This window comes from Solanum verrucosum, unplaced genomic scaffold (assembly GCF_900185275.1).
Source record: "Solanum verrucosum unplaced genomic scaffold, falcon-dt-bn FXZP01000012.1, whole genome shotgun sequence".
In the NCBI taxonomy this organism is placed as follows: domain Eukaryota; kingdom Viridiplantae; phylum Streptophyta; class Magnoliopsida; order Solanales; family Solanaceae; genus Solanum; species Solanum verrucosum.
The window spans coordinates 4370457-4386886 of NW_026020063.1; the positions used below are offsets into that span (position 1 = coordinate 4370457).

A 16430-nucleotide genomic window follows, 5' to 3' on the forward strand; every position below is an offset into this window, starting at 1 on the left:
CAACTTACTGCTAGAAGAAGCTACCTGGGAAGATTATCAATTCATCGTCACAATTTCCAGACTTTGCTGATCCTTGAAGACAGGTGCCATTTGAAGAAGAGTGGATTGTCAAATTAAGTTTTAAATAAGTTAATTCAGTCCCTTTATTTTAGTATTAAGTATTTACTTATTAGTCCTTAAAGCTTAGTTAATTGCAATTGTGGCACTAGTCCTACATTCTATTAGAGAATTTGACAGCTGTCCTTAGCATCGGAAATGTCAGATTTGCTATACACAAATCGTACTACTCTGCTAAGGGGAATCATTATTATTGAATCAAAATTTCTCTCTTCTTCTCGTGTTCTCCTCTTTCTTTCATTAATTTGGTATCAAGAGTTAAGCTCTTGTTACACTATCATCATTCAATTTAAGAGGTAAATTGATTTTGAACCAAAAGAGAATTTCGCCCTTTGATAAATCAAAACAATGAACAATATATACTACATATAATAATTATATCAAGATCACGAGTACAAATATATTTTAATGTATCAGAGAGTTTATTTTATTTAGTCAGCACAAAATAATTATATTTACTTGTTCCGTTCAACCCATATTAACAGCTCTAACTATGACTAAGCATTAGCTGGGAGTCCCAAAACCAACTACGTCTACCATCTTGGGTGCTGGTCAAAAAACTCAAGCAAGAAATGTTGAAAAACGACTAAAAGCAAGAGTTATTTTCCTTGATACACCTTTGAAGAAATATATGTTAGATTTTCGGACCATATGTTGAGTAAAGGTTTCAAACCTTTCAAAAGTGACGAAGCATTGTACGAAATTTTAACAGTTTTAATACAAGAAAGAATAAAAATAGCATTATCCTACAGTAGTAAGACTACAGACAGAACACTACAAAGTCACTACATCAAATAGTACATTACAATGACTCTCAGAAAAGGAATATCACTCTATAATTATGTTTAGGCCTCTTACATACATAAGCCTGCAACTGTTTCAGAAAAAAACTAGGAACAAAGATGGTAAAATCCATGCCTAATTTGCACAATCAAGGCAGTTATCTTTTGCAAGTCCAACAAAATTGTCATTTGTCACTATCATAACGGTGTACATACATGTGTGAATCTTAATCTCTCCGTCTATTACAAGAGGAGGGAGATGTTCTATAAGCCTTGAAATCTAACCTGAAGAAACTATTAGAATATCGATATCCTGAGGAAAGCAGTAGAGAGTAGTAGTACACCAATTATCAATTCAACCTCCCGAGCTTTTCATAGAAAATCATGCCTCACTTGGCTCTCAACACATCTTAAGCCAACAGCGGATTCAACTGCATATTAAAAAGATCTGCAAGGGATCCACGTACATCCATCTGAAGTAGAACAAGACCGTTAGCAATTTGGAATGACATAAAAAATGATTAATAACAATTTCCAACTGCATATCTGTTAAAAATATGGCCAAAACTCCATTATCTTTAGCTGAATAAAAAATCATTTAAGCCTAATAATAGACTTTCAACTGTGTATTTCTTCTTTATATGCAATGACTAGTTGTTTCAACTGTGTTATTTCTTTCTCGAGCAAAAATTTTTGTTTTGCTAATTAAAAAAATTAGCCTACATAAAGGCGTTAAAATTTTAAAATGATCCAAAAAATTGATGCATTCAAAAAGGTAAAAACATATATTATATTTTCAGAAAATACCAAGTGGACAAACAAATTCACCTGGCAGGGTCTCTCACATCTTGGGCTGAGGTTGTCCAAGGGGAAGGGAAGAAAGACGCTAAATCCTATCAAATAGTCAAGTCCAGGGGAATAACTAAAACTACAAAAAGTTCAGGGGGATAACTAAGACTACAAACAGTTTCTGCCTGAAGATTTTCTTCGATATGAGTAGCCAATCTTTCCAATAAACTAAAACAGAAAGGGTCCCATTACTTGCAATGTGGAGAGTGATTTCACATGCAACTGGTACCCATTATCCACGATGATTATAGCCCCAACTAGTATGTTATTACCATTGCAAAAATAAACTTCATACAAAGAGCTACTACTAAGAAATTGAATTACTTCTTTTGTATATTAACATTTTAGGGAAAAGATTACCTGGTCACAGCATACAAGTTTAGTAATCAAAGGATAGAACTCTCTAAGATGACTCCTGAATATTTGGCTGTTCATAGAGCACATACCCCTCAGCACCTGAAAGACAATTAAAATAAAAGAATGCATGAGAAAACCACCACTGCAATTCCTAAATCTCATAGAAATTACCAGAAAATGAATGTACAGAACTCAGAAACGTGACACAAACCCAATTCAAAGCGAAAAGTACCATCAATGCACCTCCTCAGTTTATAGCAATAATGATGTGGTAGAGCAGGTGTTGGAGAGGGTCATAAGGAGAAGAAAATCAGATTGAAACAAGAAGTGAGAGTTTCAAGTAGCATACTGAAACTTCAGTATAATTTTGAATAGTAAGTCAGGAACAGGGTGATTCAACCAAAAGTGATCTCTGTCTTAACAATAGAACACTTTTCTGTCAGTGAAAAATGAGAAATTTGTCTAGAAGGAAACAAGAACCAAGAGAGATTGTGAGATTTCTAAGGCTAAAATATCTTAACATTAAAGGAAATGATGCTAACTGAGACTGATGGTCAATTGGGTATAACATAAGTAGTCATGAGTAAAGCATTCAGCTTTGGTATGAGAACCAGCATCTTCCAAGTTTGTGTTGATTGATGAACTCGATCCCCTAGCAACCATCACAGATTTGTACAGCTTAAACTATACCTTGTTGGCTGAAAAATAATGCCAAATTTCTATATTGATCGTGACGCTAGCAGTGAAGCCATATGCTACAATCATAACACATGTTTTCTTGTTAAATAGTGTGACCTCCTCATCTAAAAGCTTAAACTATTAGTAGGAGACACTTTTTTTATTTAATATTTCTCAACATACCTCACATGAAAGCCAAAATCTTTTTTATTAAATCAAGTGTGAAGAAATGCTGTTGTTAATGGTGGCAGTAAGACGTTGAGCCTAAAACCTATATCTGAACTGATACCACATTGAATTATGTGACCACCTCATCTAAAATTTAAAACTATTGTAAAGGAGACACTTCTATCTGTTCAATTATGTTTTAACAATATGTACCCTCTACAAGTTCCAAAGGGGCAAAAAAGAAGAGGCTTACTAGAAGTGAGCTACTAAAAATATATTTTGATGATTAATTGAAAGAAGTTTTTTACAACCAAGAAATCCCCGAGGGTTAGTGGTGCACAGTTTGAAACTCAATGGATAATGAGCACACACCCTACCCCTCTCCACTAAAGTACCATGCTTTTGTCTGCGACAGGGTTCGAACCCGTGACATGCACCTAGCACACACATCACAGCTCTTACCACTAGACCAAAGCCTTGACGACACATTAGTTAGTTAAAAGCAGTAAAAAGACAATAAAGACAAAGCTAGAAACATCAACAAATCATGCACTCCCAACCTTAACAATGATTGGAGAACGCAATTCCAGAACTTGATGAACATCCATGTTAGAACTCTCTGCCGTGCAGGACTGGAACTCAGAAGCCTCCCTCAGAACCTGTCCACAAAATGTCACCAGTTTCTCTTCTGCAATTTGTTGAAACTTATCTTCTTTAATTGATCCCTGCTCTTGAAACATATCACTAGAAGCTGCATCATTATTCATAAAACTATTTCCACTCTGAGCAACGGTAGTTTCAGTTGATTCTTCCCTTACAGAATTGATCCCAGCTGTTGTCTTCTGTAAGATATCAAGATAGATGGAAGTTCCTGCTAATTCCTGGCGGAGAAGATTAAATGGTGGCCTGTGCAACAATAAGGTAAATCAAACACAACATGGTAGCAATTTGAAAAATATAGGTTTAAAAGGAGGAGAAAAATGAATCTGTGGAAATAACATAGCAAATGATACCAACCTTTCAGCAGGTATTTGGCGCATCCGCAATCTGAGATTGGAATACGAATTATATGATGCAGCAAACTCTAACACAGAGAACAAGATGTCCATTATAGTTATCTTGTGTGTTGGTTTTAACTTGTTCCAGTATTTCTTCTGCATGTTTGAAGCACATCAAAAAGGAGAAATAGGAAGAGCAGAAAAATATTTGCAAAGTTGCACTATAAAGTTTGTACGGTGGATAGAATGGCAAATGGAGCTGAGATCTTAAATATAGAGACTCGCTCCAAAAGAAACTATAGGCACGGACACTCCACCAAGTTCAGGATGTAGTATATTCACAGTTTTCACATTATATATTACCAAGATCAGAGAAGGCTTACAATTGCTCTTCCTATTTTCGTGTTGTCAAAACTCTTGGGCAGTCACTCTGTTCAAAGCTCTTCAAAGTGAAATGCTTTTAAGTTTCTTGTTCCGTCCATTATTTTAATTACTACTAGCAGAAGACATATGTTGCTTTTAATTTGTAATAACAATATCAAATTTAATGATTTACCAGATTGTTTGAATGTAAAATGGCTTATCCAAATCAGTTTACATACTTGATGAAATCAATGATACAATGTTGTCAGAAGATTAATCAAAGTCCAAACGAGTGATTAACAAACTATAACAATTTTCCACATCCAGACATCTAATCTCAATTTCACTCTAAAACTAAGGAATTGTACTTTCATCATTCCTAAGGGAAAAAAATAATCTGAAAACTAATCTAAGTAGAAAACCTTCACAATTCCATATACAATCAACTATTACAATAACAACAACATACCCACTGAAATCCAACTAAGTGGGGTGGAAGGGTAGAGTGTACGCAGACCTTACCACTACCTCGAAGAGGTAGAGAGGTTGTTTTCGAAAGACCTTCGGCTCAAGAGCATCGAACCCAAGTAAAAGAAGAATAAAATAATGAAGAAAGTATAACCGGTAATAAGAAAAGTAGGGTACAGTCTAAAAGAAAGAAAGAAACAAACAAACAATAACAACATCAAAATAGTGTGGTCGAAAATACAATACACAAAATATGGCAAGAACTACAAAGGTACGACTAGTACTACGTCATGCACTAACAAGCCTAACCCTACACACAACAAGGCAACACTTCACCCCAACTAACCTTCTACCCTAATACGCGACCTCCACTTCTTCCTATCTAGAGCCATGTCCTCGGCAATATGAAGTTGTGTCATGTCCAGTGTAATCACCTCTCCCCAATACTTCTTCGGCCTACCTCTACCCATATGAGTACCCCCTACAACCAGCCTCTCGCACCTCCTTACTGGGGCGTTAATCACCTCCTTTGCACATGCCCAAACCATCTCAACCTAGCTTCCCTTCGCCACAAAGGTCACTCCCACATTCTCCCACATAATCCTGAATAACTTCAGTCCTAATATTGTCGCTCCTAGTAGGCCACGCATCCATCTCAACATCCTCATCTCTGCAACATACATCTTCTGGACATGTGAGTTTTTGACTGGCCAACACTTCACCCCATACAACAAGGACAGTCTAACCACCATTCTATAAGATTTACCTTTACGTTTAGGTGGTACCTTCTTATCACACAAGACTCCATAGGCAAGCATCCATTTCATCCATGTCGCCCCAATGCGATAAGTAACATCATCGTCGATGTCCATACTACCCTGGAGTAGGGACCCAAGATACTTAAAAACTTTCTCTCTTGGGATAGCCTGTGTGGCAAGCATCACTTCCACATCTGGTTCATCCAACTCAACACTGAATTTGCACTTTAAATAATCTGTTTTGGTCCTGCTCAACCTGAACCCTTTGGACTCCAGAGTCTTGTCTCCAAACCACCAACCTAGCATTAACTCAGTCTGGTGTCTCATCAATCACTACTATGTCATCCGCAAATAACATACACCAAGGAACCTCCTCCTGAATAGACTGTGTCAACTCATCCATCACTAAGGCAAATAGGAAAGGGCTGAGAACTGATCCCTAATGTTGCCCCATCTCAATTAGGAAGTACTCCGAGTTTCCTCCCACCGTTCTAACCTAAGTCTTTGCTCCATCATACATGTTTGTTATCTCCCTAATATACACCATCAGAACACCTTAGCCTCCAAATACCTCAAGAGAACATCTTTCGAGACTTTGTTATAGGCCTTTTCAAGGTCAATGAACACCATATAAAGGTCCCACTTCCTTTCCCTATACTTCTCCACCATTCTCTGCACAAGGTAAATGGCTTCAGTAGTCGAACACCCCAACATGAATCCAAATTGATTCTTCGAACCTTCATAGTGTGGCTTAGCAATTTGATACCCCTATAATTGTTACAATTTTGGATATCACCCTTGTTCTTGTACAATGGAACCATAGTAGTCCACCTCCATTCAGTCAACTATTGCCATGTAAAATTGGGTAGTACTCCGTGCGTGCAAGCTAGCCCAAACACCATGGTTATTCACATAAAGAAATGGGGTAATACTCTAACAACATTATAGGGTAAATCCCCAAAATAATACATGACGGAAATATAGCTATCCATAGGCGTTTGGTTATTTCTGATGAAAAAAAGGAATAAGTTTTATTTCATGAATTATAAATTTATGCAACTTTTTGTTAACTTTTAGCATAATTTGAAGATTCTGCACAAATGCCCACACCCATTTAATACGGGCACTTCAAGCCAAGTGAAGGAACCATGTTAGTTAGTAATATATCATTTCCATTTAGGTATTGCCGTTTTTCTGACTTAAAGATCAGTTCAATTCAGAGATGCCTTATGACTTATTCTCTGATTTCTTCAATAGTTTCCAATTGCACACAACCCTCTTGTGGTGTCACATATTGGATAAAAAAGAAAAATCATTTTTATCACATTTACTCATCTTGGGAAAAATTAGAAAACAGTGTCATTATTTATTTTTTTATGACAAGAGAAACCCGCAGCCACTACCCTTTGGATGCGCGCGCACATGGTAAAACCCCCGCTCCTATGCAATAGCTCGCAAACAATGTCATTATTCTTCAACAGAATTTTTCCATCCCTGTGCTTTATTGACTTCCCCAGTAAAATTTGAAAATTTTATCCTTAGCTATTCACAAGCGGTCAGATTTCCATCCAAAAAAATAGTAAAACAGCAAAACAACATATATGTGCTCATAAAAATACCTAAAACAGCTAACTGTTACAAATGAGGTCCTTTTATATATTGAGGGTCACTTTGAATATAGAAGCTACAATTTTGAATCATGTAAGGCCCCTTTGTCATCTATAAGGCCATCATATGGAAATGACACTTAAGAGTCGTTTGGTATAGTATATTAGAAGAAATAATGCATGCATTAATTTTGTATATTAATAGCACCTTGTTTGGTACACTTTTGCAGCCTATGAAAATCCATGGTATTATAATGCAAGGGACTTTAAAGCATGCATTAGCATGGTTAAAGACCCAATTGCCCCTCAAAAAATGTTCTATATTTTTTCCACATATTTGTGGGGGGTATCTTTGTAATAAATTATTTTTGAAAAAATATTATGCAACAACGTACCCAGTGAAATCCCACAAGTGGGGTCTAGTGTGGGTAGAATGTACGCAGACCTTACACTACCTCGTGGAGGTAGAGAGGTTGTTTCCGAAAGAACCTCGGTTCAAATGCAACAATCCCAGATACAAAGTAGAAAATATAGCAAGTCACAAGAATATAGTGCAAACCGGAATGGAGCAACAATCAACAACAAAAAAGTACAATAATCGAAATACAATGAATAACTTACTAGGATAGATTATTGAAAACAATAATAAATTTATGAAGAATATCAAAACAAGAACTACATTAACACAACCAGTGCAATGGCAAACACCAACTACCCAAAGCAAGACAACACTACACTACCTACTAATCATCTACCCTAATACGTGTCCTCCACACCCTCCTGTCTAAGGTCATGTCCACAGTAAGCTGAAGTTGCGTCAAATCTTTTTTTAAATTATGCAATGCATGCTATTTTTTAATACACCAAACCAAACTAATACAAGCATTACTAATACACTCTATTTAGCATTATTCTTATACACCCTACCAAACGACCCCTTAAAGTTCTCTGAGCCATATAACTGTTGATAGGGGAAAAAATAATAGTAGCAGCGACTGGTAAAAAGTAGGATCCTTTACCACATTATTGTCAACTAACCATCAAAACATAGGCTTTATCAATACCAGAAGCTATTGCAACAGCTCCAATGATTTCTTTGGAGCATTGGATAGAGAAATTTAGCACTGCAGTTGAAAAGGACGAGCAATACCTGAATGCTATCAATTGCACTGAGAAGTAACAACTGTGTGATGCATTTGCTCCTAATAGTAGCCAACATTGAACTTTCATCCTCGTTTTTTGCTTCAGGCTCCGCATCATCAGCTAATAACTATACATTAGATAGAAGTGCAAACAAAAGAAACAGATCAAAATAATATAAAATGACACTCAGTGGAAGTACTAAAATAGGTAAAGCAACCAGTTAATATTGCAGCTCAATAACAAATGCAACAAAGATATTCACCCATTACTTTCTTGAAACATCGATGATACAAGAAAGAATATCAACAAGACATCCATTATTGGAAGTATTCTCTTTAGATATTGTGAGAAGAGAAAAAAAAATCACCTTTTGCTGGATAGTTTTTGAAACATTAGCATCATCCTCTTTTAGGTAAGGATATCACTATAACATGCACTCTTAAGGATTCTTTGTTTCAAATGAATATCATAGTTTGACTAGAAAAAGAATTTTGATTAACACAGTAAATGGACACCAGCTCTTTTATATTATAAGAGTATATTAGTGAATAAATGATGACTACTTTGCCAACTTACACAAAAATGAATAATTAATTATCAGATAATACGTCATCTTGGTATAGCATGTGAGCTTCGCATTTAACAGAGATATATTCACATGTGAATTAACATAGCAACCAACCAAAAAATGAATTATGTACCTAATACGTTCTTTAATTTATAAGAGAAGGATTTTTTATTTGAGAATTCTATGAAATTGTAGGCGACAGCGTTCCCCAATTTCTGGCAAATACATTTTTTTTCCGGGACATTTCCAACTTACATACAACAGTTAGGACAGCACATCAACCAAAAATCCTGCAATACCTTTGACGGTGAAGTTGGTAAAATATCAGAAGCCTGAATCTTTGGTTTAGAGGTGAAACTTCTGATGAAGCGGTTGTCCATCATATTTCCCATAATTTTCTGACCTATTGTTTGACTACGGTCAAGACCTTCTAGAACCGTAGGTTTCTCAGATCTCCCAGATGGTGAGGGCATACCTACAAAGATTGTTTTCTTTAATTATTTGCAAGCAATACTCAATAGAAAAGAATAAAATGATTGAATTTCCTCAGCAACAACCTCCAGTTTCCTCCAAATCAGCATGACACTCTGATCCATGAGTATCGTCCAGCACGTCTGATGAATGGCCACCACCATTTCCATTTTCAGCAGCATTATGCTGATTATATCCAACACAACTCAAAATTAGCAAAAATTCAAAATTCAATATCAGCAAATGATCTCAATTCTTATTTCTTACCAGTGTGGTGTGATGCTTTGAGTTCTCAAAACCCAAATCATTCAGAAGCTCAAGGGGTTGTGTTGCATATGAAGCATTTCTGAGACACAAAATAGATCAACTATATCATGAGAATAAAATAGTCTACCAGAAAGAACGAAAGAACAGACAACTTAATAAAATTAGAATTGTACCTTATGCTTTCCAGCAAGGTATCCCAATCACTGTAACTAAATTGGTGTCCACCAACTTCAATAAGATGGACCAATGCACCGAGAGAGATTGCAACTACAGACTGATCAGATTTTTGGGCACAATCTAAAAGCAAACCCAGCAGTGGGGGGAGCATGAAACAGACATTCTACAACCAAAATGCTCATGAATTAGAAATTTTCAAAACCTCAGAAAATAGAGATTGCAATACTTTTTAAAGAAAATCAAATGATCAATTCCACAATTCCTCCTCAAGAAACAACAAGGGCATGACAATCTGGTGCCAGATAAAAAACATAATCTGCTGCAGTAGGTTTCTCGTAAATAAAATTGTTAGTTACAAATTTACAATCTTATAAATCCTAATAAAACCACAGATTAATATAAAAATTACAGATGACCTGCATACACAATACACATAGTGATAGTGGTACACCTTCTAGGTAAGACTCCAAAACATTGCCATGGAAGGACTGAATACTATGTTCAAAACAGCTGATTTGTATGGATGGATAAAGGGTTTTGATGTAGCTAGGGCTGGGAGTGATCGCCTAGAGGTGACTCATTTGCAATATGCTGATGATACCCTCATATTTTGTGATGCTGATAGAAACCAATTGAGACATCATATATATATATATATTAAGAGAACCATTTGGCACCACCACAAACAAGAATTCCCTTTTAATTTATTTATTTACAAAAATAGCCTTCCCCTTTCATGAAGAGTTGCGACTTTAATGAAGAGTTGCGACTTTAATGAAGAATTGCGACTTTTATGAAAAGTTGTGACTTTAATGAAGAGTTGCGACTTTTATGAAAAGTTGTGACTTTTATGAAAGGTTATGACCTTTCCGATAAGGCACAATTAACATTTGTTCACACTACCCTTTGTTGTCTATAAATAGATGGAATTCCTCTCATTTTAAAACAACGAAAATTCTGAACCTCTTCTTCTTCTTCACAATTAAATATAAATATTTATGAACTTTGCTCCTGTTGAGTGGCTCACTGACACCATTGCTTATGTTACAGATCCTGGTATGTATTTTTAAAGTCATTAATTTATGCTTATGTTATTAAGGATAAATGATAAGATGTAATAATTTTAATTTTCCTTTACATTATTAATGTTTGTGGCTATGTAATCTTGTATGTAAGATAATATAGTGTTTTAGTTTTAATGACGGATAGGTTTTAAGTATTATTTTATAAATTCCGTGATGTTAAATTCCCGCGTGAAGCGCGGGTCATTTTACTAGTCTCAGAATAATCCTAGTGCTCTTTGAAGGCATCTCAGGCCTTCACATAAACTGGGTTAAGAGCTTTCTTTACCCCATTAATGGTGTGCCCCACATGAATCTGTTGGCATCTATTCTAGGAGGAGAGGTAGGGTCTTTGCCAACCCTTTATCTGAGAATGCCTTTGGGGGCCAATTCAAAGTCTATTGAGATTTGGGATACTGTTATTGAGAAATGTGAAAGAAATTAGCAAGATGGAAGACCCAATACTTGTCAAGAGGAGGTAGACTGACTTTGATCAACTCAGTCCTTGATGCACTTCCAACATACATGATGTCCTTGTTTCCCATTCTAGCAGGGGTCATCAAGAGGTTGGATAGAATTAGGAGGAACTTTTTATGGCATGGTGACAAAGAGAAGGCTACCATTTGGTCAAGTGGAACTCAGTCATTTGTGCAAAAAAATGGGGTGGTTTGGGTATCAAGAACCTGGAAATCCAAAGTAAAGCTCTAATGACGAAGTGGTTGTGGAAGTTCACCAAAGAAAACCACTTATTGTGGGGAAGAGTGATTAAAGCCAAATATGTACAAGAGGATAGTTGGATGACCAAGGAAAGTCAATACTCCATATGGGGTCAGCCTTTGGAGGTCTATCAGATCCCTCTAGAGTGAGTTGAAAACTCAATCAAGAATCAAAGTGGTAAATGGAAACAAAACCAGATTTTGGAAGGATAATTGGCACGACGTTGGTATCATGGAACTGGTCTTTCCGGATATCTTCAACCTAGTCCTTCACCAACAGAAAACTATAGCTGAAATGTGGACATCTGACGGGTGGAGCTTGAATTTTAGAAGACATTTTAATGATTGGGAGGTTCAAAGAGTGGCTGATTTCCTCAGCAAACTTGATCAATTTCCTGGGGTTCAAGCTGGTGAAGATCATTTATGGTGGCAGGACAACTCCAAAGGCATTTTTAAGGTCAATGTTGCATATAAAATTATGAACCAGTCCAACCACCAGATAGCAAACTGGCCATGGAAGCAGATTTGGAGGATAAAAGTTCCCCACAAGGTATCAATTTTTGTATGGTTACTAGCAAAGGAGGCCACTTTAACAGTGGACAACTTGATGAGCAGAGGTATGACACTGTGCTCAAGATGCTTCCTATGTAAAGAAACAGCTGAGACAGTCAACCATCTATTTCTGCATTGTACATTCACAGCTCATTTGTGGAGAATCATCCTAAACCTTAAGGGTATAGCATGGACAATGTCAGACAAGATAACAGAGGCTCTTAGCAGCTGGGAGGGAACATGTTCACATGTTAAGGATAGGAGTAGATGGAGAATTGTCCCAGCTTGTATCTGGTGGACAATTTGGAAGGAGAGGAATTCCAGATGTTTTGAGAGCTTAAAGAATGATGTGCAGAAGATCAAGTTGAACTTCATCTTACTGCTATGTTTTTGGTGTAATCAAATTTACTCTAATGATATTGTGTCTATCATAGATGTTCTAGATTCTTTATAGCTAGAGAGGAAAGACACTAGAGCTCTATTGTAAATATGGTTTCAGTACTAGGGTAAGTACTGTTTTGATCCTTGATATGATACAAAGTTACTGATTTCAAAAAAAGAGACTCCAAAACAAATTTCACTATTCGGAATGAACTGCATAACAGAGGATTTGTATGCACGATACATGTAACGCTGTACTTCAACACGAGACTCCTTATCAAATTCCATTATTGGGTATGAACAGCAAAATATAGCAGAATCAGGGGGCAACATTTGTGAGTTCCACTTCAGAAGTTCAACAAACTGGTATTTTAGGTGACATAACATACATAATACAAGTGGACCATGAGCTCAAAGTGATCTAGGACTTGGCCTCATTCTTCAGCCCAGGACTGTTGCTCTTGCAATCATCAAGCATGGACCAACACCACAACACCAGGCTTCTGCTGAAGTTATCTTTCTCATCAGGTTCTACGCAGAGATTAAAATTTCTAAATTTTGAATATGAGTTGTGTGCTATAGGGAGTTACCAAAAGCAGTAGATAGAGAAGCCTTCGAATACTATAAGAGGGAGCTTGAGTATGAATAAAGGAGTTTAAAATTCGGTTAGTATTAGAAAATCTTACTTACTCCCTCTGTCCCATTTTATGTGACACCCTTGCCTTTTTAGTCCGTCCCAAAAAGAATGTCACCTTACTATAATTAGAAACAATTCAACTTTAAAATTCCCCTTTCACCCTTAATGAAATGATTTACAACCACACAAATATCTAAGCATTGTTTTAGACCACAAGTTTACAAAGTCTTCCTTTTTATTGTTAAACACCGTGCCAAGTCAAATGGTGCCACATAAAATGGGACAGAGGGCGTATCAGAAAAGACGGATATTGCAGTGGCATGAGTGGGAAAAGATAATCCTTTGATTCTAAATTAACTATTTTGTCTATTTTTTGGGTTGTCCAAAATTTTGCCCACTTACCCAAAAATAAGTACCCTACTTTCCACTTATACCTAGATACATCAACTTAATATGGCCCACATCCCTCCCCTGCTTTAAACAGAGAACAAGTGAGAAAAGAGAGCATCTCTCTTTTCATGAAATAATCAGCAATAAGATTACAGTACCAGAAGCGGAAGGAACTTGAGTGTGATATTTATCTATGATGGGCCTCACACAAAAGCTGGAACTTGCTTTTACCTGATCTATTAACATTCAGTGCCAAATCCAAAGAAACATGTCTAATTGGCTGAGAGGTGCAATACCTATGGACACGTGAAGTTTAGCAAATATAATGACCATAAGTGTTATCACAAACTGTAGATTAAGTCTTGAGAAGTTCGTATCAAGATAGAAAACTTGATTTTGATAAAAATCAAATGATTCTTTCTAAACCGTAAAAACCAATAGTTACAGCTCCATGACACTTTATACCTTCATCAACAAAAGAGAAAAGTTAAACCTTCTTATTCAAATTCATCTTCAACAATTTTCCTAACACTTTGCCAAAGCAATCCATGATATTCTACTATTTGGATGGAAGGGAATTGTAGCAGATGTATAAAATTACTTTAAGTTGTTTCCTTTCATCAGAAACCTAAGAATCTACAACCAACACTTCAACAGTAAGTGAAATGGCTTAAAAAACAACATTTTCCCAGGTGAGGGGCGTAAAAAGGATGAGTATCAAGTAATCTATGTTTGCATGAGTGGAGGTCCACCAGATGGGTACAACGTACATTGATTGACACATTAGCTTAGTTTATTAGACCAATTGGCACACTGGTTTAGCCTAGTGCAGTTCCAAATGTAACTACCCCCGATGCTGGTGAATCAGGCAACAAGCTTATCAAGCAATTCAGATAATTGATTACACCATAAAGCAAACATCCAAATTGGAGAATGCTGGACAAAGAATATGATGCAAGTGCACGGTTATAATAGTCAAATAATTGATTACGAAGTACTTTGATTCACACACTAGCTTGGTTTTTAAGACCAATGGGCACACTGGTTTAGCCTAGTACAGTTGACAAAGCATACAGGGAAGTAATGAAACAACACAGACAGAACAGGGGAAACACCCCCACATAGTAAGATCTGGGGAGATGAGAAACAAGTCAGAAGATCACACTAAAAGCACGCCCATACTATCACACACATGCAAGTCATTAGGCAAATAATTACTCTACAGAAGGTCGGGAATTGGACTTAAACTCATCATTTTTTAATTATTTGAACTTAAAACAGATTGTATGGATCAAATAAGGAAAATCTAGCTTTCAGAAGTAGCAGCTAATTAACACATTCCTTATCAACCACTTCTCATACCTTGTAAAAAGTGTTGAACAGGTTGCACAGCAATTGGAGTGAATGAATGCTACTTTCACGTGGCCATTCATCAGTAGAACTCAGGTTCTCTTTTCCAGCATGTCTGACATGATCAAAAATCGGAAATAGAACGCGGTGAAAAATGTTCTCCCAAAATGTGGATGAAAATTTGCCACCTCGCTCGTTCAGCAAATCGAAAAGAACCTCAAGTGCACAGTTTCTAACCTCTGGTCTAGGATCAGAGGTCAGATCAGAGAGACCAGCCAGCATTGGGAACCAAAAATGCTCTGTGACATCACAAGTCTCATCTTCAGTAGTGTCGACTGGCTTCAGAGCACCACCAGGTATAAGACCCTGAAATTCATTTTACACTGAATAGATCAGCAAAATCTTATGCAATTCCTTTAGGGGATAACAGAGCCTTAACTATGTAACTGAACGCCAGATAGCCAGCATAAGGATGGTAATCGGAAGTAAGAGAAGATCTCTACATATGACACCTGAAAATAGTCACCTAAATATCGCATATATCCCATTTGTCAGAGTTAGATATACCTTGTTTATATAAAATTGCTAGATTATCTGGGGCATTCCATTAGAGTGATTCTTACAAAGTTTTCAAATTTAAGGTTAATTTACACATTTGCTTGGGTCCCCCCGCCCCCCCTACTTGGAAAATCAACTGTCATAAACCATACATGGCATACTAGGAATACTAATTGAAAATAAAATAATGAATGAAAATGGAATTGACAAGGAGAGGAGGCCTCCTCAACTAAGTGAGACCCAGCCAACAAACCTCTGCAAGACGATCCTCGCATATACGAAGTAGTGCAATTGCCTTCAAGCTGATTCTGTGGGAGGTCTTGTTATTAGCAAATCTGATTAAGCAATTGACACAGTCCATGAAGCAATCACCAACTACTTGATCAAAGTGCTCCAATATAACTACAACATTATTTCAACATTAATACTATAACTAAGCCTTCTGCAATGGAATCTGAAAAGTGAGAAACATGCAGAAGCAATTTTTAAAATGAAAAAAGCTCTCCATACCCTGCTCAACATTCTCAAAAGCACTCTCAACAATCGACTCTAGTTCATCATCTGCAGCAGCTGTGAATATCATGAACACACTTCGCCAACCAGACTTAATACTTCCCACCTTGGACTTTATCATCTGCTACCATGCAGGAATCAGTATATTTCCCCCACAAAAAAAGAAAAAAAGCAACTCAAGAAAAAGATAAGACGCATACGTACTTGGACAATGCAATCCACAATAAGTCTCCTTACAGTTTCACTTCGACTGCTTCGCATTAGAACGACAAATGGTTTTAAGATATCATTCTGGAAGGTAAAATTGGCAAGTTCAGCACGCTCCAAATACTTCATACCAAGTTGCCGAAGAGAATCTATGGCATACATAGCAACTTTCTCTTCAGGATGGCTCCCAGCAAAAATAAAATGAGTAGCCAGAACAGACCATATTCTTGCCCAAACCTGGAATGTCATTTCAGACAAACATCTTAGGGAAATGCAAGGTGGTTATCATCAATA

General features: G+C 36.7%; 1 protein-coding gene across 1 annotated transcript in view; it reads right to left on the reverse strand.

Moving 5' to 3' along the window:
- Positions 1–810: 810 nt before the first annotated feature.
- Positions 811–16430, reverse strand: part of LOC125823549 (brefeldin A-inhibited guanine nucleotide-exchange protein 5) — a 42643-nt gene continuing 27023 nt past the window's right edge. The window contains exons 22-34 of the mRNA XM_049502911.1: positions 16134–16373; positions 15927–16050; positions 15670–15818; positions 14871–15224; positions 9768–9934; positions 9595–9673; positions 9414–9513; positions 9156–9331; positions 8296–8415; positions 3969–4105; positions 3512–3857; positions 2109–2204; positions 811–1372 (exon numbers count right to left, since the gene is read on the reverse strand). Coding sequence (XP_049358868.1) covers positions 1310–1372; positions 2109–2204; positions 3512–3857; positions 3969–4105; positions 8296–8415; positions 9156–9331; positions 9414–9513; positions 9595–9673; positions 9768–9934; positions 14871–15224; positions 15670–15818; positions 15927–16050; positions 16134–16373 — 2151 coding nt within the window. The 3' untranslated portion in view covers positions 811–1309. The remainder of the gene's footprint in view (positions 1373–2108; positions 2205–3511; positions 3858–3968; positions 4106–8295; positions 8416–9155; positions 9332–9413; positions 9514–9594; positions 9674–9767; positions 9935–14870; positions 15225–15669; positions 15819–15926; positions 16051–16133; positions 16374–16430) is intronic.